The 9,510-nt window shown below is 42.7% G+C and overlaps 2 protein-coding genes across 5 annotated transcripts in view; one reads left to right on the forward strand and one right to left on the reverse strand.

The window, feature by feature from the left end:
* Window positions 1–833, forward strand: part of arhgef9a (Cdc42 guanine nucleotide exchange factor (GEF) 9a) — a 55,011-nt gene extending 54,178 nt beyond the window's left edge. For all 4 annotated transcript variants that reach the window (XM_005719542.2, XM_005719544.2, XM_005719543.2 and 1 more), the window contains 2 exons: window positions 60–204; window positions 314–833. In XM_005719542.2, coding sequence (XP_005719599.1) covers window positions 60–204; window positions 314–434 — 266 coding nt within the window. In that variant the 3' untranslated portion in view covers window positions 435–833. The remainder of the gene's footprint in view (window positions 1–59; window positions 205–313) is intronic.
* Window positions 834–907: 74 nt separating this feature from the next.
* Window positions 908–9,510, reverse strand: part of zc4h2 (zinc finger, C4H2 domain containing) — a 15,971-nt gene continuing 7,368 nt past the window's right edge. The window contains exons 4-5 of the mRNA XM_005719539.2: window positions 4,698–4,860; window positions 908–1,492 (exon numbers count right to left, since the gene is read on the reverse strand). Of these exons, the coding sequence (XP_005719596.1) occupies window positions 1,379–1,492; window positions 4,698–4,860 (277 nt within the window). The 3' untranslated portion in view covers window positions 908–1,378. The remainder of the gene's footprint in view (window positions 1,493–4,697; window positions 4,861–9,510) is intronic.

Consider the following 9,510-nt stretch of genomic DNA (forward strand, 5'->3'; position numbering starts at 1 on the left):
GCCCTGTCTGGATGTCATTACGGCTGTTTCAGCCTTCATGTGCTCTTATTTGTTGACAGGCTGCAGAGGTGGAGCTGCACGGTCCCGCTGTGTGCACCGTGTGCGCGCAGGAACAGGCTTCTCTGGCCTTGAAAACTTTTATCAGGAGGAAAAAGACACAACTGCAGATCCAAGCCCTAAAGTCCAGACTAAACACACGTTTGGGTAAGTAACTGTTAAGGGGTGATCATCTTAAGCTAACCCGCCAGCTTACATGCATGTCAGAGTAACTGATCACATCTGTTATCTGATTCTGGGTTTTTTTCTCTTATAGGATTGGACACTTTAGGGGGAGTTGGCACAGAATCTCTCAAAGCCCTCCAATGCCCCTCTCTGGATCTGAGAGGAACTACTTGGCAAAGATATGCAGGTCACAGCAACCTGGGTTTCCTTAGCAACCGCTAAGGAACGTGGAGTTGCCCTGGCAACAGATGAAATGAGGGGTTACCCTGACAAAAAAGCTACAGGAACTCATTTAGGAGACCTCGCTGTCCTTTTTCAGACAGATAGCTGCAGACATGACAGCTGCGGTATTAATGGCGCGAGGGACAGTGGCGTAAGTGCAGTCGAACATATTCTTGCCTCTTTATTTTCAAACACAGGCTAAACCCACCAACTTGCACTGCTCGGCAGCAGCTGTTTACATTCACACCCCTAAATAACACAAATGTCCAGCCTTTGTTTTGAGTGTAATAGTGGTGGTGGGGGGGGGGGAAATGCACACTAACAGGGTTAGTACAAAACAGCAGTTTATTTTCTTATCATTGTATTAAACACACAAAACTATTCAAAGCAAATGAGTCTGGCCTTTTTTCCCCTCCAGTTTTGGTGGTTACTGAAACACTGTAAACATTAAAACAACACTGTGTTGCATTTCACTTTTAAACCTATTCGATTTTATCTTGGCACAAAAAAACAAAACAAAAACACAACAGACAGCCGTGGCAGCAGGCATGCACTGCAAAAGAAACGAGAAAATACAGTAAAATATCCAAGGCAATAACCAATAGCAACACGGGCAACATTATTCAGACAAGTTCAAATTTTCTGCATTATTACAATTACAATTGTCAGGTGCTAATAAACTACCATGGAAGTCGTACATTACATATAAACACATCCAAAGCACTGGAAAAACTACAAAATAACATTACTAGATGCTCAACCAAATCTTGACAGGTTAGGAGCAAGTTACTAAGACAGTTTGTTAAACTGGGGGGACTGTGTGGAAACTGGAAACACAGACCTGTCAGACCAGTCGTGGACTGTACACGGCTGATTCAAGGTCAGTGTCTTGGACCAGTTGTCTTTATACTCCTCTGAAGCTAAAGGTGGGAGTCTACTCATCTGGCTTCCTCTTGGGCTTCTTTGGGTTGCGGGAGCGGCTTTTAGCCTTGCATAATGGACAGATGGGAGCGTTACGATGAATCTGCTGGTGGCAGGACAGGCAAGCCTGGAGAAAGGTGGAGGTGGTTAGTGCGAGAACTTAATTTGAGGACTTTCTTGTGTTGTACAGATAAGAGGGACCACAGGTTTCATGCAGCTACGTAATCCATCGGATAGTGTCTGTTGACTGAAGCACCACTAAAGAAAGACACAAGTTAAACTCATCAACTTGTACAGAAATAGCCACAAGCAATGAAAAGTGGGCAGGTCACAAATTAAATTGATCTTTTGTCCTTATTTTGTCCCCAAAGCTGATTTTAGAAGCAGGAAAAATGGGCAAGTGTAAAGATTTGAGAGAGTTTGACAAAAGGCCAAACTGATGGCTAAATGACTGGGTCAGAGTTTAAAAAACTGCAGCTCTTGTGGGATGTTCCCAGTCTACAGTGGTCAGTACAGTGGGGCAACAGTACAATACTGTTCAAATAATGCTCAAGCAGGTACGACACCACAGTGTTTGTACTTTTATGGAGACATATGGAGTTGTAAGTAATCAAAAAAATTTGGGACACCTGTAGGAATCGCTAGCACTAACTTTGAAAGCTCAATCAACCTCCATTGCTGCAGAACAGCTATAAATTGTTAACCCATCTCTTGTTCCTTGAAATAAAAACCTTTTTGGATAGCTGAAATATACATCATTTTCAGTTTTGGATAACCTTACTACTAAAAAAAAACTTCAGTTAGTTCATCACTTACCTCTGTACCATTTATTTTTTTAAATATGGTGTTCTAAGACTTTTGACTGGCAGTGTATATACAGTGGGGCAAAAAAGTATTTAGTCAGCCACCGATTGTGCAAGTTCCCCCACCTAAAATGATGACAGAGGTCAGTAATTTGCACCAGAGGTACACTTCAACTGTGAGAGACAGAATGTGAAAAAAAAATCCATGAATCCACATGGTAGGATTTGTAAAGAATTTATTCGTAAATCAGGGTGGAAAATAAGTATTTGGTCAATAACAAAAATACAACCCAATACTTTGTAACATAACCTTTGTTGGCAATAACAGAGGTCAAACGTTTACTATAGGTCTTTACCAGGTTTGCACACACAGTAGCTGGTATTTTGGCCCATTCCTCCATGCAGATCTTCTCGAGAGCAGTGATGTTTTGGGGCTGTCGCCGAGCAACACGGACTTTCAACTCCCGCCACAGATTTTCTATGGGGTTGAGGTCTGGAGACTGGCTAGGCCACTCCAGGACTTTCAAATGCTTCTTACGGAGCCACTCCTTTGTTGCCCGGGCGGTGTGTTTTGGATCATTGTCATGTTGGAAGACCCAGCCTCGTTTCATCTTCAAAGTTCTCACAGATGGAAGGAGGTTTTGGCTCAAAATCTCACGATACATGGCCCCATTCATTCTGTCCTTAACACGGATCAGTCGTCCTGTCCCCTTGGCAGAAAAACAGCCCCATAGCATGATGTTTCCACCCCCATGCTTCACAGTAGGTATGGTGTTCTTGGGATGCAACTCAGTATTCTTCTTCCTCCAAACACGACAAGTTGAGTTTATACCAAAAAGTTCTACTTTGGTTTCATCTGACCACATGACATTCTCCCAATCCTCTGCTGTATCATCCATGTGCTCTCTGGCAAACTTCAGACGGGCCTGGACATGCACTGGCTTCAGCAGCGGAACACGTCTGGCACTGCGGGATTTGATTCCCTGCCGTTGTAGTGTGTTACTGATGGTGACCTTTGTTACTTTGGTCCCAGCTCTCTGCAGGTCATTCACCAGGTCCCCCCGTGTGGTTCTGGGATCGTTGCTCACCGTTCTCATGATCATTTTGACCCCACGGGATGAGATCTTGCGTGGAGCCCCAGATCCAGGGAGATTATCAGTGGTCTTGTATGTCTTCCATTTTCTAATGATTGCTCCCACAGTTGATTTTTTCACACCAAGCTGCTTGCCTATTGTAGATTCACTCTTCCCAGTCTGGTGCAGGTCTACAATACTTTTCCTGGTGTCCTTCGAAAGCTCTTTGGTCTTGGCCATGGCGGAGTTTGGAGTCTGACTGTTTGAGGCTGTGGACAGGTGTCTTTTATACAGATGATGAGTTCAAACAGTTGCCATTCATACAGGTAACGAGTGGGGGACAGAAAAGCTTCTTACAGAAGACGTTACAGGTCTGTGAGAGCCAGAGATTTTCCTTGTTTGAGGTGACCAAATACTTATTTTCCACCCTGATTTACGAATAAATTCTTTACAAATCCTACCATGTGAATTCATGGATTTTTTTTTCACATTCTGTCTCTGACAGTTGAAGTGTACCTCTGGTGCAAATTACTGACCTCTGTCATCATTTTAAGTGGGGGAACTTGCACAATCAGTGGCTGACTAAATACTTTTTTGCCCCACTGTATCTATGTAAAGTCCGAGGAAGGAACAGTGGTGAACCACTGACAGGGTCATAGACGGTCAAGGATCACTGACGCATGTGAGGAGTGAAGTCTGGCTTGTCTAGTCTGATCCAAGAGACGAGGTCCCGTGGCTCAAACTGCTGAAAAAGTTAACGCTGGTTCTGACAGAAAGGTGTCAGAATACACAGAGCATCACAGTTTGTTGTTTACAGGGCTGCAGACCAATCAGGCTGCCCATGCTGACCCATGTCCACCACCGAAAGACCCAAGATTGGCATTAGAACTGGACCACGGAGTAATGGAAGACAGTGGCCTGGTCTGATGAATCAGGTGTATGTGCGTTACTTACCCAAGGACTACATGACACTAGGATGCCCTATGGGAAGAAGGCAAGCCAGCAGAAGCAGCGCAATGCTTTGGATATTGTTCTGCCAGGTTGACCCGTACCACCTACCACTTTTGCAGACCATTAACGTGTTCTGCCACAAAGCAGAAATAGTTCAGGAATGGTTTGAGAAGCACAACAACGAGTTTGAGGTGTTGACTTGGCCTCCAAAGTCGAGCATCTGTGGAACGTGCTGGACAAACAAGTCTGATACATGGAGATCCCACCTCTCAACTACAGGAGTGAAAGTATCTGTTGCTATGATACCACAGCACACCTTCAGGGGTCTAGTGGAGGGTCTGCAGATCGGGTCTGAGGGTCGGAGCCGTTTTGGCAGTAAAAGGGGGACCGACCCAATATTAGACGGGTGGTGAGAATGTTATGCCTGATTGGTGTAGAAATAGCTGAAGTTTATGTCAGTTAAATTCACAGTGCTTTGGCATCATTATCTGTGTGTAGGTAATACCTTCATAGGTGGAGGTTGCTGTCTGAAGGTGGCTGTCTGACGGGCATCTTGCTTCCTGGACACCTGAAGTTGCTGTGCTGCGGCTGCGGCGGCAGCAAGGGATTCTGGAATGGCAGGCTCATGCGTCTCCTTCTGCCACTCTGCCTTCTGCTTCTCAAAGTAACTGTTCAAAGGGAAAAGCGAAACCTGGCTAGCAGTGAGTCCTATTTAATGCTTATGAATCATATTCCAGTTGAGATTACCCCATCTACACCGTGCACCACGAGACGAGGGGCGGCAAAAACTGAACAAAAGGAAGACTTAAATTGAACATTATAGTGGAACTCACACGTTCTCTTTTTATGCACAACTTTGAGCAAAAGCACAGTCATGTGAGACTGTCTGCATGCATACAAACGTGTGTGTGTGTGGGCAGGGGAGGGCTGGGAAAGAAATGTGGCCTTGGACTTTATGCTTGACTGGCTCGTTTTCAAAAAAAAAAAAAAGTGATATCCTATTTCATTACGCTCTGATTTTTCTCAAAATAAGTCTGCGATAGAGCAGAACTTTGAGCATTCACAAACCAAACTCGATGATCCACCAATGCTCCGAACAATAAAGATCATTTGCAAGCACCACATTAACACACACATCGATTCATGCGCTAAAAGTTTATGTGCCATTTTTGTTTTCATACAAGTTAATACCTCAGTGTGAGGTTTTCTTGCTATTATGGAGGTGTAGCGTGCTCATTTGTGTGCTGAGACATCACTCTTATACGGTCTCTTTAAAAAAAAATACCCAGCAGCACCCCACAGGCCTGTGAGGTGTGATTTAATTTTCTCAGAAACCGCTCCAACACAACTTGTGATACAACTACAGTGGCTACTATTACTACTAAGTACGGTTACTCAACGAAACTCGAGCAAATGGTGCTTCAAACGTCTCCTCCGACATCTCATGAATCTTTTTCTCACTGTGGTGACTTGTGTGTATGAAAAGCACTTAAGAACAACAGCGGTATAAGCCAGAACTTGCATTTACCAAGTACTAAAGTTGGTATTCAAGTATCTCATACATTCAGGATGAACATGAAGGAGCATGCCACTAAGAAAAAAGGAAGATTACCACCTGGCCAAAAATGAATTAATCAGCTAAGCTTCCTCATAGCACGCGGCCAAATTAAGAATCCAAACTGCCAACAATGTCAGCCTGCCGAATTTCCCCAACAGCAAATATATTGACACCCCTTTCTTTCTTTTTTTCCCCCAATGTGCTTTCAAGTTAGAAAGTTTTTCCTTGCATAGGGAGAAATGTCACATACTGCGAGAGAAATACCAGGGCCCGTATCCCTAAAGATTCTGAGAATCCTCTCAGAGAGCTCCTAACTTAACCTAAAAATTCCTTGCCAGGAGTTTTAGCTTAGAAGTGATTCCAGAACATTTTCAGTGAACTCTGAGCAAGGAATGGATGGGAAATCCTATCTTAGTGAGGAGGTGTGGTTGACCCCGTTGCTAGGTATGAGTCATCATTTCAAAAGCCGTGATTGGTTGATCCTACAAGTTTGATGGAAATGAGCTTTTGGTGATAATGAGCAAAGGATGTACCCTCAAATCAATAAACATAATTATACACTCTAATCTTATGCTGACTGTAATTGTAAATAATATTTCACATTCAAGAAAATATCTGGAAAATGAATAGTAAGCTGTAGGGGTTATAGCCTAACATTAGAATCTAAAATATGTGAAAACTTAAACTCATTACACCCTGTTCAAATAATGATTTGTGTCTTATTATATACATATTAATATCCTAGCTGACATATTTTGTACTTTCACTCCCATATGGACCCTGTTGAAAACAAGATGGCCTATCTCAAGGGGCTGTCCTTAATGAAGTAGAAATCACAACGTTACAAGTCCAGTGTGGTCTTAACGAGGGTAACACGGCTCAGCTTTTAGCAATGTCTGTGATTGCAGACCCAAGTCATCACTGCTGCATTGTTGCATTTTCCCGGTTGCCAAATACCTCAGGGTTGTGATTACTTTCGTCTCCGGTGTAATAGTGTTGTGGCGTCGAGTTGGTGAAGTAGTTGCATCTCTAAGGAGATCCACCACAAACATGATTCCTGCACGATCCAATCTGTAGCGTCTCAATAATTCCCTGTCATCCAGTGTTTGCAGGACATCTCTCCTGCCTCTTCTGTTGGCCATTTTGTGCAGCTGCTTAGGGGAACTCCTAAGCCACTAAAAGTCCTCTTCCCTGCTCTTAGCAGATCTCGCCTTAGGAGCCCTTTTAAGCGCTAGGAATCTTGAGGAATAGCTTTTATATTAACTGGGATTGTCGTATCACTTTTAGGGGAAATTCTAAGAAAACGTCATGACTCTGAGAATTTTCTTAGAATTTGGCCGCTAGGAGCCACTTTTTGCACAAAGATTCTTTAGGGATACGGGCCCAGATCATCATCAGTCTGGTAGAATCATTAGTGAAAATACACAAGTGTGATATCTCCACTGAAGACTGCTTTTCTACAGCTGTGCTAGCACAGACCTGAAAAAAACAACATGCATTTGCAGTATTAATTTAATCACTTTAAAATATTTCCACCTATACAGCAAAATGTAGAGGATACAATAAACAAAGCCAAAGCTGTGGAATACTTCACTTCCTAGCCCAAAAATGGGATCCACTGCACTATTAGGACCATTAACTATGATTTCCTCCACATCGTAAAATGTACAATCACCTACTGTTGATGGATGTCAGCCTGCAGTTTGTGCTGCTGGGAGTCTACTTATCAGCCCCCCCACCCCGCGAAGATGTACCTCTGGTGTTGTGGATAACAGGAACTTTTTGAAGCAAGAAATTTCTGTCAGCAGCTGAAACTGGAATCTAGACAAGTGGAATTATTTTATATTAGACTTAAATGTCTGAACAGGCTAACAAATCTGTTGATCACAAGAATACCTATCTGATGTTTAAACACCTAAGTGTTCAAAGGTTCCTGCTAAGACAAGAAAATTTGCCAGAGACTCTAAAAGTGTGTGAAAAAAAAGTAAATACTGGTCTTTAGAGTTTTAATGCCAGTTTCTAATAACCCCTATTTTAGGTGCCAGCTTCTAATAGCACATATTTCCCCAGTTACTCTTTATATAGTCATGCTGATTCTGTTGAGGTGATTTAACTTGCCAGTCTTTACAAATAACTGCAGTTGTTTCTCTGTTGCCATCCAAATACAGTCTAGGGATGTCACCAGACGTAATACTTACAACAACTTTAAAAAATGGAAAGACTGAAAATGTCCTGGAACTTGTTTTTTTGCTTTTTCCTTCCCCAATTCCATATGTGCTGTAGGTAGCACAGGCCTAAGTGTTTGAATCTATCTGTACAAGCTAAAGATAAAGGAGGCAGACACGCTCAGGCATAGGAATACACGTGGAAGATGTGTTGCAATGGCTCCACCCAGACTTACTGATAAGAAAGGCAGAGTGGGGTACAAAGATATTTTGCAGAACTGTTAACTGAGTTCCCAAAACGTAATATGTAAAAAATGTTACTGTTACTTCTTTACTGTAATTCGAGAACCAAGAGAGGAATACTTCCAATTTAGCGAAGCACCTAAAAGCCTGTAACTAAGTTTGATTTGCATGAACATCCAAAGCAGGACTACACCTCATATTACCATTTTGTTTGAGACAGCTGGCACAATTGCTGTGGTATCCACTATTTTCATAGACTACAATGTTGGCAATGGCTTATGTTAAATGTGTGGCACTTGTAGGTTGCTTTGCTTTCACTCTTCTTTCCAGTTCATCCCAAACCAGCTCGATGGGGTTTAAGGTGAGAGACTGTGCTGGCCACTCCATGTTTTCAAGCTTACTACCTTATCCTTGTTTCCTAAGGTGGTCCTGGCATAGCTTGCACTTATGTTTTGGATTATTTTCCTGCTGTACAATGAACTCCTCACCAACTAGGCGCATTCCAGAGGCAACTGCATGGCGCCGCAGAATGCTGTGGTAGCCGTCTTCAGTGTGTGCCTCTCACTCTCTCACAAAGCAAAACAGCCATAGAACATTATGCTTCCTCCTCCATGTTTGAAAGCTGATGTCACACAGTGCGGAACCATCCTTTTGCTTAAATCCTCAGTGATGAACTGAATATTTAAAATTTTTATTTATCAGTCCATAACACCTTCTTCCAGTCTTCAGTAGTCTATTGGTGATGTTTCATGGCTCAGACAAGCCTCTTTTTCTTATTCTGATGTCTTAGGTTTCTGATGGCTTTCATGCTGCAAATCGACTTGTAAAACCTGCAACATGAAGCTTCTCTTCACAGATGAAACTGAGATGTGCCTACAACTGCTATTAGGCTGTGTTTGAAGCTGTGTTCCTGTGAGCCGCCTAGCAAACCAGCTGTTGACTCTCAAAAACCTGTCTTCTGATTCTGTTGCGGTTTCCTGTCATCGTTTCCCCCAGTTTCTCAGTGCTTTTTGATGGTGAAGGAAACCGTACTCGCTGACACCTTGACTTTCTTCGCAATTTCTCTGTAGGAAAAACTTACACTTTCAAATGTTATGATGGTCTGTCTTGCATTGGTAATTGCCTTTTTCTCACCATTTTTATAACAACACACTACTTTCTGCAGTACAATACTGTTCAAATAATGCTCAAGCAGGTACGACACCACAGTGTTTGTACTTTTATGGAGACATATGGAGTTGTAAGTAATCAAAAAAATTTGGGACACCTGTAGGAATCGCTAGCACTAACTTTGAAAGCTCAATCAACCTCCATTGCTGCAGAACAGCTATAAATTGTTAACCCATCTCTTG

This window comes from Pundamilia nyererei, unplaced genomic scaffold (genome assembly GCF_000239375.1).
Source record: "Pundamilia nyererei isolate P.nyererei 1_Seehausen unplaced genomic scaffold, PunNye1.0 scaffold00001, whole genome shotgun sequence".
Taxonomy (NCBI): Eukaryota; Metazoa; Chordata; class Actinopteri; order Cichliformes; family Cichlidae; genus Pundamilia; species Pundamilia nyererei.